Raw genomic sequence first — 15,001 nt, 5'->3', positions numbered from 1 at the left:
AGGGTAATTACTCCAACTCTGGAAAACTCTTGTATTTTAGAGAGAAGGATTCCAGTAATCTTTAAGGAGATAGCATAATTGTCCATGAGTTATTTTTGGGAAGTTGTTCCCTTCCAACTAAGAAAGGACTTAACAGGGATGAGGACATTTATCTAACCACTCTGTGACTCCAGAATCCACAGGAGCTCCAAGATTCTTCTTTGGGAATTATTCTCACTTCTCATTGTTCTCTCTCTCTCTCTCTACTCTGCCCTTCTGTTCTTCCACACCCCCTCCACCCTTACCCTTTCTCCATGTTAGCAAGGGCTTCAAGGGGATGGAATGAAAAGGGTGTACGGTACTCATTTTAACTTTAGTGGCAATGTTCTATGAGGTGCCGGTACTCAGGCCGTAGAAAACTCAGGGTGTCTGTATACTCTGTACCAGTGAGCACCGGCTCAAGTCAAGCACTGCTGTTCTAGCCTCAGGTCATTAAAATGCCATGGGACAATTTTTCCATTGGATCTCATATGAATCTCCAATGGCTAGATCGGAGGGAATATGCATGGAAATAGGTGCTGTTAATCTCTGATATCATGTTTCCTAGGTGCATATGCAGAGGAGGTGATTTGTTGGTCAGTTGACCAGCGACAGACCTGGCGGGATCTAATCCTAACAGTTACACATACAGATATGCACTTGATTGTATGAACTGGACTTGTAGGCCTAGTGTCCTAAAAGGCATCTGCCAAATAAAATATTATTATTATTAACTAGCTAGGTTGTCCTTGTAGATGATTCAATTCACATTGAAATTGAACACAAACTCTGCAACAAGTCTAAACAACAGCATCTCTCTGAGCTGAACATCTCAACAGGTACCAAGAATACATCTCTCTCACACACACACACACACACAATCATTGGAACTGTCCCAGAGAGGATGAGGGAGAGGGGAATGAATGGGACATTGAACGGGAAAGGAGACACCGGTAAGAGATTGTGATTTGATGGGAATGATGGATAAGGAAAGTTTGGAATGAGATATGCAGAGGGAATGAGATATGCAGAGGGAATGAGATATGCAGAGGCAATGAGATATGCAGAGGGAATGAGATGCAACACACTTTCCAGGAAAAATACCCCAAAGAAATCACACAATAAAACAGCTCTCTGCTCCTCTAAAGAAACTCTCTCTCTCCCCTCTTTTTTGTACTTAAAGTAGAGTCAACACCTTTTCCTGTCCTTGGGAAAATTAAGTCAGAAATGGTAGCTATATTGCAACAATAACAAAACGGACAATGTGTCTGATATTTGAACACAAAAAAATCCACTCCAACTTCATGGTTTGGAGACAGAAACATCTCTGTTGACCAAGAAGTTCCATAATATGTCATTTTAGAGTTTCATAACAGAGCTGAGAAGGCTACAGAGGAAATGTACAACCATAACAACCTTGAATGTTGAGAAATTTGTGAAAAGCCACCTACACTTTATAGACAAAGGCCATTGTGCGGTGTGGAAACACAGAGGTTTCTGCTTGACAGGAAATTGCTTCTAATGCTCAGGGGGAACTTGAACTTTTTGATCCCCGCTAAATCAGTGAATGGAGATGGACCCTCCTACCTCGAGGCTATAAATAACGCCACTTAACAGAGCATAGGTCATTAACCGTCCTAAAAGGAAGGAAACACAGAGGAGAATAGTGGAGAAGCAAATTAAGGAAACAGAGGGGAATAGTGGAGAGGCAGGTGAAGGTCTGTGGCCTGCCATTGAACACAATATCTTGAAGGGCAGCTTTGTGTGTGGAAGTCATATATTCATAGGAATGAAGAGGATTGAATTGCAGATGTAGGATCTTAATTTGAGCCAGTTTTCTACAGCAGGAAAAGGATTCTGCAGCAACAGGAAATGTATATAATTATGTGGATGATAATTAATGGACACTTTTGAAGGGGTTGATTCATTTTTCTTAAGGGACAATGAAGTCTGAAATTTCAAAGTGGAAATTAAACTTCAGAAACCTTTTTAAACCTCAAATACACTACATGTTTTTTTCCTGCAACAAAGTGATCAAATTAAGATCCTACATCTGGAGTAACCTGTGGGCAGTTCCTAGAAATCAATTCAGAAAATTGTCCTCCTGTGCAGTCATTATAATACACAGAATAGGTCTGAATGTATTTTTTCCTAGAACATCCTTGTAATCTACAGCAGCACAACGACGACGACGGGGGTGAAGGGGGAGACAGACTCTTCTTGATTCTGTGAAATAAACACCTTCAGTGGAACCTGTCAGAACATGCAGAGGACGGAAACTACATCAAATTACACAGCAGGAGGACTACATTGAACAGGACAGGAGTATACATAGAGAGCATAATTTAGCCACAGAGGATCAATAGTTTTAAAAAAATAACCACGCATTAAGTTATCACAAGCACATACAGGTAACTGCCAAAATTAAGGAAACATAACATCTCTTAATTAAAAGAGTGTTGCAGCACCATGAGCTGCCAGAACAGCTTCAATGCACCTTGGCATAGATTCTACAAGTGGACCTAAACCATGCCAAGAGAATGTACCCCAAACCATATCATATGCTTTGTATCCCTCATTTACTTAAGTGTTTCCTTTATTTTGGTAGTTACCGGTATGCCTCCAGTCAGATAAGCCAGTTTGGGCAGCATGCACACCAAATATACAGCTTGTTGCGTTGTGGCCATAGACATACAGTATAATCCATAGAAGGGTTTTGGAACCTCTACCCTGGCAATAAAAAACCAAAGCCCTGGGGCCTATGATTTCTTAATCCAGCCCTGCATCTGTCCCTCATGTTATGTGAACTGAACTCTCATTTTAATATGGTGAAACTATTCCTTATTTTTTTAAACACTTTTATTCAAAAGAAACATTGAACAGCTAATAGTCAAATCATAGAGTAAAAGCAGGTGAGCTGGTTCTACTCTTTTTGGACAATTTCTGGTGTTTTGTGATGGTAAACAGAGGGTTGAGCAAAACATGTCAACCCTGTTACCCATGGAAAGACAGGCTAGAAATGATTTAACAATGACCTTTTTTAGGCGAAGCCTTCATTCAATTGCCTCTCCCTGTTGCACACTACAAGTTTCCATTTCCCCTGTCACAAGGGGATTTGACTGATTTAAGAAGAAATTGTCAACCATGTTACTTCATATGGCACGTAATAGGCACGTAGTATAGTCATTTTTTATTTAACCTCTTGAGATGGGAAAACATGTTTTTTATTAAGTTGAACATGTGGTCTTTATGACAGAATGTTCAAATTAAGTAAAATCAACAAAACAAAACAATGACCAAGTTATACTTCTCAAAAAGGCACTGAATTGGTGGAAGGACCACTCTGTTTCTGAGGAACACAAGATAGAGCTCCTGAATGATCATAAAATCAATGCACAGTATACTATACTTTCCTTAATTGATGCTCTTACCAGTTAAACTAAACACTTCCACAGGCACGTGCAGTTCTAAATAGAACACAGATCATTACGTGGGGAAACTAATATGCTTAGTATCATCGTTGTGGGTTGTTCGCTGGAGTAAAGACTGCATACCTAGTCTACGTCAGGGAAACATATGGCTTTGTAATGCTACTCAACAGATGTTCAACAACATTAATGTGTCGGACATTATTCACTATAGCCCCGTGAGAGCACGGTTTGTTCAGCCGTCTGTTTGGCCAATCAAATCTGTTTTGCAGGACATGAATGACTGTTTATGCTACTAACTCACATGTGGACTTCTCACTGACGCCATTGGCTGGTTCATTGGGAATATTGGAGCTGCAGAGGGAGACAAGCGTTTCTCAACCAGCTTTATTCTAGTTTAAATCAGTAGTGCTCCAAGGAGGAAGGATTACATAGTTTTCCTGTCTGAGGTAATTACTGAGGTAATAGAGCAACCCACCCAATACCTCTGGAGCGCTGTTGAGTGGCACAAATACCAGTCACTCAAAGCCATGCAGACAATAAATTCATTTAAAAAATAATGTAAAAAGCTGGCTAATGATCAGGCAATAAAATACATGTTAATGTCTGTGTCTATACATGTAATGTATCTATGTAATGTCGTAATGTTCAGGGACCACAATGGCAATAAGTCCGAGTTTGTGATATCCCTGTCATGTATGTAAAATGTATGTACTGTGTGTGTGTTTTTAACATAAAAATCAATCAAGTCAACAAAACCAGTTTGTAGCCAAGCCATTGTTAATTAAAGGAGGAAAATAACTTGCTGAGACCAATGGGTTCTTACCCAGCGTTTTGTTACCCCTTTTTCTCCCCATTTTTTGTGATAGCCAATTGGTAGTTATAGTCTTGTCCCATCGCTGCAACTCCCCTATGGACTCGGGACAGGTGAAGGTTGAGAGCCATGCGTCCTCCGAAACACGACCCTGCCAAGCCGCACTGCTTCTTGACACACTGCTCGCTTAACTCGGAAGCCAGCCACTGTGTCGGAGGAAACACCATCCAGCTGACGACCACAGTCAGTTTGCAGGAGCCCGGCCTGCCACAAGGAGTCCTTAGAGCGCAATGGGACAAGGGAGTCCCGGCCCGCCAAACCCTCCCCTAAACCCGGACGACGCTGGGCCAATTGTGCGCCTCCACACAGCCTGGGTCTGTAGTGATGCATCAAACTGTGATGCAGTGCCTTAGACCGCTGTGCCACTCAGGAGGCCCCGGTTCATTAGTGTCTTTATGAGGTTAATGGAACACATCTCTGGCCATTCTTTATATTCCTCTCTATACATTACCACGCTGTAGTAAAAATGTCTAGGCTAACACACAGGTCATAATCTGAACTGTCTTTTGAAGAATGTGCATGGTCTTCCACCCTCCCTGTGTCCAGTTCGTCATAATATTCCAGTCTTTTAACCCGAATATAAACGGCTCTGCCTGTGGTTGTGATTCGTTTACATCAGGTGCTACTGTAAATTGAACCTCATTAAACCAGCAATAGGCTCCAACGAACGGCCATCAAGTTATAGCCGGGGGAGCGAAGCTCTAATTTTAGCATGCGTACGTGTGTCTGTAGATGAACTAAAACCAGTTGCTCTCCTGTGGGACGGTCAGTCTGCTCCGCCTGATATCAAAGGGAATACATGCCGACTCTGTTGCCATGGTGAGCGCAATTCAGCTTGGATGTCTCCTAATTGGAAAGCATGGATGGAGAGGAGAAAAAAGAGAGAAAAAAATGAATCGCATCATCATCATTAGCAGGGTGCAATTGTCCCTGGCCTAGTGCAGTGCTCAGGTTGTGGCAGTATCGATAGGCGAAGGGGGAGGAATCAGAAGAGGCTTGTGACAGTGGGGAGGGAGGGGGTTCATACAGATCAACGGAGGAGCCGTTCACTTAGATGATTGCCACTCACAGTAGAAAGGCTAGGCAGAGAAATCCTTGGAAACTGAAATTACTGTACGCCACAGATCATTTACATACTCTGGGTCCTCCTCTAGTTGTCAATGTTTTAACACCTCCCGTTCTGTGAAAGAACTGGCAGTGTGAGTGCATTACAGTACCAGTGCCGTGAGGTGGGAAGGCAGGGACACCTACTTCTGGCAGTAGGCAGGAGCTAGCCATTTGTATAACGCTACAAAACCAAATGGAACTGTAAATGTCAATCTCCAATTTCATGCACCAAAAAGCAGCATTGCAGAATGGAATGAGACCTAAAACTTGCTGCAGCTCTGCTCTGTCAGAAAAAACAACAAACGGACCTTTGGAAAGTTGATTGGAAACCATATTTGTGATCTTGTGATCTCACATTTCTATACTCTACTTGGAATAGATCATTGGCGTCTCTTGATCAACAATCAGTCAAAACAGCACAATACTGCAGTGTGTCAGTACTTTTGATACATGATGGATGGCAATGCAATGGCAGCTGTTGAGGGGGACGTCAGGTCATTACTGAATGAGACTGCCTACAGTGAATCTTTTCTTACTGTGTTTTGTCTGATAGCCTGCATTATGTCCACTTTCCACTAATCTCGTTCCAAGATACTGCCGCCCAAATTCATTATGTAGCAATAGCCAGGGGAGGGGGTTAACATCCACAAATAACGTTGAGAACAGCACTTGCTGCTGGGTTAGATCAGTTGTAAAAGTAAAAAACGAAACTCTAAAAACGTTCAAGGGATATCCTTCCTTCGAACTAGAAAAAAGCTTCCCATCTCATGTATCCATATAAAATTATTTCTAATTAAAAAGCAAATTAATAATTGATTTATTCATTAGTGGAAGATGACATCCTATAAAAGTTAATAAAACATCATCTCTAAAAATGGCCTTGAGAAAGAGACATCCCCCTGTAATTCATCATGCTAATTATTTTCACATATTGCATCTGCTATTCACTTCAGTCATGAATCGTGAGTTCATACACTGAAGAGCGTTTTGTACGTTTCCAATAAATTGATAGAAAGCCTGCATTTGTTCATATTAACTGACGTTCTTACCAGTCAATATTTACAGTGAAATACACTACTAGGCTAGTACTTCATATGTAGTCTACCTCTCTATTGCCACTTTCAAAACAACTGGGAACTCAGCAAAAAAAAACTAGCACCGACTGGGAAAAATCGATTTGATCGTTCATCCAACTCGGAATTCCGGAATTCAGACGTCATGTTTGACCTCGTATTTTTCAGGTCCCAGTTGTTTTGAACTCGGCAAAAAGGACTGTCTTCGTCTGCTTCTATTCTTCATGTCAATCACACTTTTCGTAGCTTTCCCTCAGACTGAGCAAACCCCATCCAGTGAGCCAGAGGGAATATTAAGAGGATAAGAGATCCCCCTCCCCAAATCACCCTCCATACACAATCATTTCACGTCCCCCTCAGGTCGGCAATCATTTCACGTCCCCCCAGGTCGGCAATCATTTCACGTCCCCCCCAGGTCGGCAATCATTTCACGTCCCCCAGGTCGGCAATCATTTCACGCCCCCAGGTCGGCTATCATTTCACGTCCCCCCAGGTCGGCAATCATTTCACGCCCCCAGGTCGGCAATCATTTCACGTCCCCCTCAGGTCGGCAATCATTTCACGTCCCCTCAGGTCGGCAATCATTTCACGTCCCCCTCAGGTCGGCAATCATTTCACATCCCCCTCAGGTCGGCAATCATTTCACGTCCCCCTCAGGTCGGCAATCATTTCACGTCCCCTCAGGTCGGCAATCATTTCACGTCCCCCTCAGGTCGGCAAACATTTCACGTCCCCCTCAGGTCGGCAAACATTTCAAGTTCCCCCAGGTCGGCAAACATTTCACATCCCCTCAGGTCGGCAAACATTTCAAGTTCCCCCAGGTCGGCAAACATTTCACATCCCCTCAGGTCGGCAATCATTTCACGTCCCCCAGGTCGGCAATCATTTCACGCCCCCAGGTCGGCTATCATTTCACGCCCCCAGGTCGGCAATCATTTCACGTCCCCCCAGGTCGGCTATCATTTCACGTCCCCCAGGTTGGCAATCATTTCACGTCCCCCAGGTCGGCAATCATTTCACGTCCCCCTCAGGTCGGCAATCATTTCACGTCCCCCTCAGGTCGGCAATCATTTCACATCCCCCTCAGGTCGGCAATCATTTCACGTCCCCCTCAGGTCGGCAATCATTTCACGTCCCCCTCAGGTCGGCAATCATTTCACGTCCCCCTCAGGTCGGCAAACATTTCACGTCCCCCTCAGGTCGGCAAACATTTCAAGTTCCCCCCAGGTCGGCAAACATTTCACATCCCCCTCAGGTCGGCAAACATTTCAAGTTCCCCCCAGGTCGGCAAACATTTCACATCCCCCTCAGGTTGGTTCAAGAACTCCTTTTTTCTTTTTCACAGAAGAGCGACTAGCACTGTGTATTGCTTTTACACATTGGAATGGAGAAGAGGAGTAACAAAATGTGAAAGCTTATCCCCCCATGTTTTACCCATTACCTCTCTGTCTCCCTTGAGATAATGTCTGCGTCCTAAATGGCAACCTATTCCCTATAGAGCACACACATATAGGTCCTGGTCAAAAGTAGGGTGCTCAGGGAAATAGGGTGCCATTTGGGACATAGATGAAGCCAGATGTCCTTCCCCTCCATCACATCACTCCAGTCCTCTCTTGTCTGCAGCATTGATGACATGTTGTTCACACAAAGCCCAAATCATTGAAGGCCATTTTACCTGACAATTTCTCTGAGAATCTCCATTGAAAGCTTTTTTTGTCCAGGACAAGGCTTTTTAATCTGTTTCCCGGAAACCGGCCACCACAGTATCTAGAATATATTTTACAGGGCTGAATGGATGAACCCCTTACCTACCAGGAAATACACAAAATGCACTAATTGGATGCAGTGCGGATTTAACAAGCGAAACTAAAGCACTTTCAGAAAGAGAGAAGATTATTGGAAACGTTAGAGCATCACTCCTCCAATAAACAGTGCTAAATCGGGCTGTAGAATTACACCAGTTGCTCTTTAGTTACTGTATCCGCAATTACATTTTGCTCAGCCTGGGGTAACCCGGGAGTACCCCCTCATGTGCAATATACCAGTAGGCCTATGTTCCTATGCGTCTTCCCAAGTATCCCCTGGTTTATCCGTACCCCAGGTTGAGAACCTCTGAATTCCACCAATAAAAACCCTGTTTTAGAGGACAGAAAGTACAAACCAAGGCTTTTGAAACCCAAATGAGTGACTGATGTTTATGCTCATGGTGGATCTTGAGAAATTACACTTTATGACCAACCAGCACAGCCTTCTATTACAATAAAGGCCAAGGGGCTAGAGCTGAACCGTCTGTATAAAAGGTAATAACCCATAGCCTCTCCAGTGTAGCCTCCATGTGAGACAGTGCCACCTGCTGGTGATAAATAAACATACTACTGTATTCAAGTACACACAGCATATCTGTATTTGAATGATGAAAATTGAAGTTTCCATCAGAATTGTATGATCGATGTTTACATTACATGTCCCAATATAATATTGAGAACATTTTGAAACTGAAATACTAGGTATATATAAAGAATCTGTTGTGAAATCAATACAAAACCAGTAAGAAGTGAATCCTTCAGACAAGCTTTTCAGACACTGGCGAGACACAGTGACGCGTTAGTCCCCCCAAACCCAAAAGAGTTTGTGAGAGCTACCCGTCTGCCCTCTGTCTTCCACTGCTGTGCTGTGCAGGGCACATAGTTCAGGTCAAACTCTGGCTCGGTGCGGTCCAGGTTGAGGGTGGGTGGCAAAGTGCTGTGGTAACAGGCCAGGGCAGTGAAGGCTGCCTCCAGGGCCCCGGCAGCCCCTAGGAGATGCCCCGTGGCCCCTTTAGTGGAGGAGACAGCCAGGGCGGCGGCGTGCTGCTGGAACAGTCTCTTGATGGCGGCGTTCTCTGCAGCGTCACCTAGTGGTGTAGAGGTGGCGTGTGCGTTCACGTACGTCACATGGGCTGGTTCCACACCGGCGTCTCGGAGTGCTGCAGACATGCACCTGGAAGAGATCAGGAGGGGAATGAAAATGGACTGTAAAAATGTCACGTCTTCAAATATGTTCACCATTTCATTTAAAAAAGTCAGAACCATTTTGAAACATGCTAAAAGAAATTTACAAATATTTATCTCATGGTCAAGCTGATAGATAATGGTACAACCTACAGTACATCAATGGTTTCTTAACTCCTAACACAAATAGTAAGCACCTGGTGAAAGAGTGCTATAAACCACATCCATGACTACTACCTGAAGGCTCCGTCTCCATTAGCAGTGGGGGCTGTGATGTGGCTGGCGTCCCCTGACAGGCCGTACCCCAGCACCTCAGCATACACCCTGGCCCCCCTCCCCGCAGCATGCTCCCACTCCTCTAGCAGCACCACAGCAGACCCTTCACCCATCACAAACCCATCCCTCTCTGGGTGGAAGGGCCGCGATGCCAGCCTGGGCTGGTCGTTCCAGTGGGTACTCAGAGCCCTTCAAGTAAAAGTTCAAGTTGAATTACACTCGCTTAGTAGTCAATACAAACTGAAATCCATGAACATACAAATAGCATAGAATTGATCAAAGGACAGACTAGATCTATACTAACAACAATAACAATAACACGAACAAACAACAAAAATATCCTGGGATCGTCAAGCCTGACCTCGCCCTGGCGAACCCCGCGATTGACAGAGGTCCCACACAGGCTTCTGTCCCACCCGCTACCATGGCGACGGCGTCTCCGTGAGCAATGAACCTGGCTGCATCACCGAGGGCATGGGCTCCAGTGGTGCAGGCAGTGGAAACGGCGTGGTTGGGACCTTTCAGTTTGTGCTTGATGCTGATGTGACCGGCAGCCATGTTGACAAGGATACGAGGCACAAAGAAGGGGCTGACCTTGAATAAAAATACAATACAACTTTTATTAAATCTATCTTTAAAAAAAATTGCAATCTGTTCTCAACCCTGCTCTGCAAATAGAACACACTCCAACCTACCAACCCTGCCACACACACACATCTGAGAGATTGGAAGCACCACAGCACACTTCAGCGGACCCCATAACTGACCTTACTGTAACCTTTCGCCTGGAAGATGGCCGACGTCTTGGCGATCTCGTCCAGAGAAACCATGCCCATCCCCACCGCCACCCCTGTGGTCAGCTGCTCCTCAGGGCTGCTGGGATACCACCCAGAATCCTCCAGTGCCAGCTGGGCGGCACCGAGAGCCATGACAGTGGCTGGTGACATACTGTTGATCTCCCCACGCGTGGCAAATCTCTCATCCTTGAACTGGCCCTCTCCATCCCCCCGGGGCACCAGGGCTGCCACTTTACAGGGGACTGTCTTATACATCTCAGAGTCAAGGGCGACGATCCCACTGGCACCACTAATCAGCTGGTTCCAAGGTAGAGTCGTCCCTGTGCCGAGAGGAGAGACAAGTCCTATTCCAGTGATTGCTACTCTCCTCCTGGACAGATTCTTTCCACAGGTGTAGTGTCTCAGATTGGGGATCGTTGAACAAACACAAGTGCTCTTGTTGAGAAGTGTTCTGGTTGTGTGCTGTGAAGCCAAATATAACGGCAGCTTTGGCCAACACGATGACATGCTGTTGTTTTATTTCTCTGCTATCTACCGCAGTGGATGCTGTGGTGTAGAGAAAAACAATAAACAGTTTAGCAGCATAACTCATTCTTGAACCATACATCCCACCAATCATGTCAATACAGAATGGTATATACGTAGTACAAATGCTTTTATGAACTGGATGGTTCGAGCCCTGGATGCTGATTAGCTGACAAGATGGCGCCGGAGGAGAGGTCTGCCATCTTATCGGCTCCTAACCAACCATGCTATTTTGTTTTTATTTTTTTGCGTTGTTCGTCACTTGTTTTGTACATAATGTTGCTGCTTATAACCGAAAAGAGCTTCTGGACATCAGAACTGGGATTACTCACCTCAAATTGGACGAGGAGTTCTTCTTCAATGAGTCGGACGCAAGGGATATACTACGGATACCCGACCAGATCCCTGTGATTGGCTGAAAAAAATAAACTTAGGTTTTGCGGAGAGAGATCAGGATGCCTTGTGAGGATCAGGTGATGAGTGGCTAATCTGCCCTTGCCTTCCATTCTTCTAGCTAACATTCAATTGCTGTAAAATAAATGGGATCAACTGAAAGCACATATACCCTACAAACGGGACATTAATAACTGTAATATCTTATATTTTACAGAGTCATGGTTGAACGACGACATTTAGAACATACAGCTGGCAGGTTATACACTATCAGCAGGACAGAACAGCAGCCCCCACGGCGGTAGGCCTATGCATATTTGTAAACAATAGCTAGTGCACAATATCTAAGGAAGTCTCAAGGTTTTGATCGCCTGAGGTAGAGTATTTCATGATAAGCTGTAGACCACACTATCTACCTAGAGTTTTCATCTGTATGTTTCGTAGCTGTCTACATACCACCACAGACCAAGGCTGGCACTAAAACCACACTCAATGAGCTGAATTCCACCATAAGCAAACAGGAAACTGCTCATTCAGGGGCAGCGCTCCTAGTGGCCGGGGATTTTAATGCAGGGAAACTTAAATGTGTTTTACCAAATTTCTATCAGCATGTTAAATGTGCAACCAGAGGGAAAAAAAGTCCACACAGAGACACGTACAAAGCTCTCCCTTGCCTTCCATTTGGCAAATCTGACCATAATTCTATCCTTCTGATTCCTGCTTATAAGCAAAAATGAAAGCAGGAAGCACCAGTGACCTAGTCTATAAAAAAAGTGGTCAGATGAAGCAGATTCTAAACTACAGGAGTGTTTTGCTAGCACAGACATGTTCCGGGATTCTTCCGATGGCATTGAGCAGTACATCACATTATTCACTGGCTACATCAATAAGTGCATCGAGGATGTAGTCCCCACAGAGACTGTATGTGCATATCCCAACCAGAAGTCATGGATTACAGGCAACATCCGCACTGAACTAAAGGGTAGAGCTACCGCTTTCAAGGAGCAGGACTCTTAACCCGGAAGCTAATAAGAAATCCCTCTATGCCCTCCGATGAATCATCAAACAGGCAAAGCATCGATACAGGATTAAGATTGAATCCTGCTACACTGGCTATGACGCTCGTCGAATGTTGTAGGGCTTAAAATATTACGGACTACAAAGGGAAACCCAGAAGCGAGCTGCCCAGTGACGCGAGCCTACCAGACGAGCTAAATGGCTTTTATGCTCACTTCGAGGCATGCAACACTGAAGCATGCACGAGAGCACCAGCTGTTCTGGAACTGTGTGATAACGCTCTCGGTAGCCGATGTGAACAAAACCTTAAAACAGGTCAACATTCACAAAGCCACAGGGCCAGATGGATTACCAGGGCGTATACTCAAAGCATGCACGGACCAACTGGCAAGTGTCATAACTCACATTTTCAACTTCTCCCTGACCGAGTCTTTAATACCTACACATTTCAAGCAGACCACCATAGTCCCTGTACCCAAGGAAGCAAAGGTAACCTGCCTAAAAGATTACCACCCCATGGAACTCACTTCAGTAGCCATGAAGTGCTTTGAAAGGCTGGTCATGGCTCACATCAACAGCATCCTCCCAGACACCCTAGACCCACTCCAATTATCATACCCCCCCAACAGATCCACAGATGACACAATCGCAATGGCATTCCACACTGTCCTTTCTCACCTGGACAAAAGGAACACTTATGTGAGAATGCTGTTCATTGACTACAGCTCAGCGTTCAACACCATAGTGCCACGAAGATCATCATTAAGCTAAGGACTCTGGGACTGAACACCTTCCTCTGCAACTGGATCCTGGACTTCCTGACGGGCCATCCCCAGGTGTTAAGAGTAGGCAACAACATGTCTGCCACGCTGATCCTTAACACTGGGGTCCCTCAGGGGTGTGTACTTAGTCCCCTCATGTATTCCCTGTTCACCCACGACTGCGTGGCCGAACACGACTCCAACACCATCATTAAGTTTGCTGACGACACAACAGTGATATGCCGGACCACAGACGAGAAGGCATATTATTAGGGAGGTGGTCAGAGATCTGGCAATGTGGTGCCAGGACAGCAACCTCTCCCCCAATGTGAGAAAAACAAAGGAGCTGATCATGGACTACCGGAAAAGGCGGTCCGAACAGGCCCCCATTAACATTGACGGGGCTGCACTGGAGCGGGTCGAGAGTCTCAAGTTCTTTGGTGTCCACATCACCAATGTACTATCATGGTTGAAACATACCAAGACAGTCGAGAAGAGGCCACAACAAAACCTTTTCCCCCCTCAGGAGACTGAAAAGATTTGGCATAGGTCCCAAGATCCTCAAAAGGTTCCCCAGCTGCATCACTGCCTGGTATGGCAAGCAGGCGCTACAGATGGTAGTGCGAACAGCCCAGTACTTCACTGGGGCCAAGCTTCCTGCTATCCAGGACCTCTATACAAGGCGGTGTCAGAGGAAAGACCATAACATTGTCAGAGACTCCAGTCACCTAAGTTATAGACTGTTCTCTCTGCTACCACACGGCAAGAGGTGTGCCAAGTCTAGGATCAAAAGGCTCCTCAACAACTTCTATCCCCAAGCCATAAGACTGCTGAACAACTAATACAATCGCCACCTGACAATTTACATTGACCCCCCCCCCCACACACCACCTCCCTCTTGTACACTGCTACTACTCGCTCGGCACACCGACTCGGTACCGGTGCCCCCTGTGTATAGCCTCGTTATTGTTATTGTGTTATTTTATTATAAATGTTTTATTTTAGTCTACTTGGTAAATATTTTCCTAACTCTTCTTGAACCGCACTGTTGGTTAAGGTATTGTATGTAAGCATTTCACGGTGAAGTCTACACTTGTATTCGGCGCATGTGACAAATAGTTTGATTTGATTTGGTTGCACTAATTGCACTGTTTTGTCCACATAACCTGGTTCAAGCATTAACGACAATACCCAGGAAGAAGACACAGTGACGCTGAAACGTTGGTGGTTAACCCAATAAATTACTGGGAGTTTATGCAGTGTGCGACTCTTATTGTTTTTATTACTGATTCCTCACCACATGACAACAAACTCCAAGCGTCCAATTTGTCTAACTATGAAATAAACCTAATTGAATCATCTATTTGTCACTTACCTTGTGGACGCTATGATAGATAGCTCAAGTGTTTACAAATATAGTCATTATACCTCTGAAATCCTCTGCAAATAAAAAACTAGTCTCGTTCACACGCTCACAAAATCCATGCAACTAACGAACTGAGTTCATTTCAGGAGGATACTATGCAATTGCCTGCTCCCATACATTTCTCAGAGAAATGTAGATTACATTTTTTCCATAACAGAATATTATCAATGTATACATAGATTCAAGGAAATAGTTTATTTTATTAAATATCATTAGCTGATTTTGCAGTAAATTTAATTATTTAATAGTTATGATTTGTTCAGGCATTGCAAAGGCATCTTGATTGGCGGTTGCTGTTGTTCAGGGTTGCCAGGTT

The 15,001-nt window shown here is 44.7% G+C and overlaps 1 protein-coding gene across 3 annotated transcripts; it reads right to left on the bottom strand.

Annotated features, from left to right (window-relative positions):
* Positions 1 to 8,681: 8,681 nt before the first annotated feature.
* oxsm (3-oxoacyl-ACP synthase, mitochondrial) lies at positions 8,682 to 14,770 on the bottom strand. 3 transcript variants are annotated; one of them, XM_046326331.1, is made up of 6 exons: positions 14,635 to 14,770; positions 11,421 to 11,503; positions 10,534 to 11,109; positions 10,128 to 10,360; positions 9,728 to 9,955; positions 8,682 to 9,479 (listed from the first exon to the last, which is right to left on the bottom strand). In XM_046326331.1, exons 3-6 carry the CDS (start codon positions 11,068 to 11,070, stop codon positions 9,077 to 9,079), a joined length of 1,401 nt encoding a protein of 466 aa, XP_046182287.1. In that variant the 5' UTR covers positions 11,071 to 11,109; positions 11,421 to 11,503; positions 14,635 to 14,770; the 3' UTR covers positions 8,682 to 9,076. The 3 variants fall into 3 exon arrangements, with proteins under 3 accessions (XP_046182287.1, XP_046182286.1, XP_046182288.1); XM_046326330.1 differs by having other exon boundaries at positions 11,421 to 11,616; positions 14,635 to 14,760; XM_046326332.1 differs by having other exon boundaries at positions 11,421 to 11,517; positions 14,635 to 14,759.
* Between the last annotated feature and the right edge of the window lie 231 nt (positions 14,771 to 15,001).

Source organism: Oncorhynchus gorbuscha, linkage group LG24 (assembly GCF_021184085.1).
Source record: "Oncorhynchus gorbuscha isolate QuinsamMale2020 ecotype Even-year linkage group LG24, OgorEven_v1.0, whole genome shotgun sequence".
NCBI classification, from domain to species: Eukaryota; Metazoa; Chordata; class Actinopteri; order Salmoniformes; family Salmonidae; genus Oncorhynchus; species Oncorhynchus gorbuscha.
Note: the sequence above shows the minus strand (reverse complement) of the source record. Positions and strands in the feature narration are given on the sequence as shown.

Excerpts from the sequence above, each read along its gene's own strand:
- oxsm (XM_046326331.1), bottom strand. The coding sequence starts at position 11,070 with ATGTCATCGTGTTGGCCAAAGCTGCCGTTATATTTGGCTTCACAGCAC. Across the intron at positions 9,956-10,127 it reads GCGGGGTTCGCCAGGGCGAG|GGCTCTGAGTACCCACTGGA; the intron begins GTCAGGCTTGAC and ends TTTTACTTGAAG. Across the intron at positions 9,480-9,727 it reads AATGGAGACGGAGCCTTCAG|GTGCATGTCTGCAGCACTCC; the intron begins GTAGTAGTCATG and ends GATCTCTTCCAG.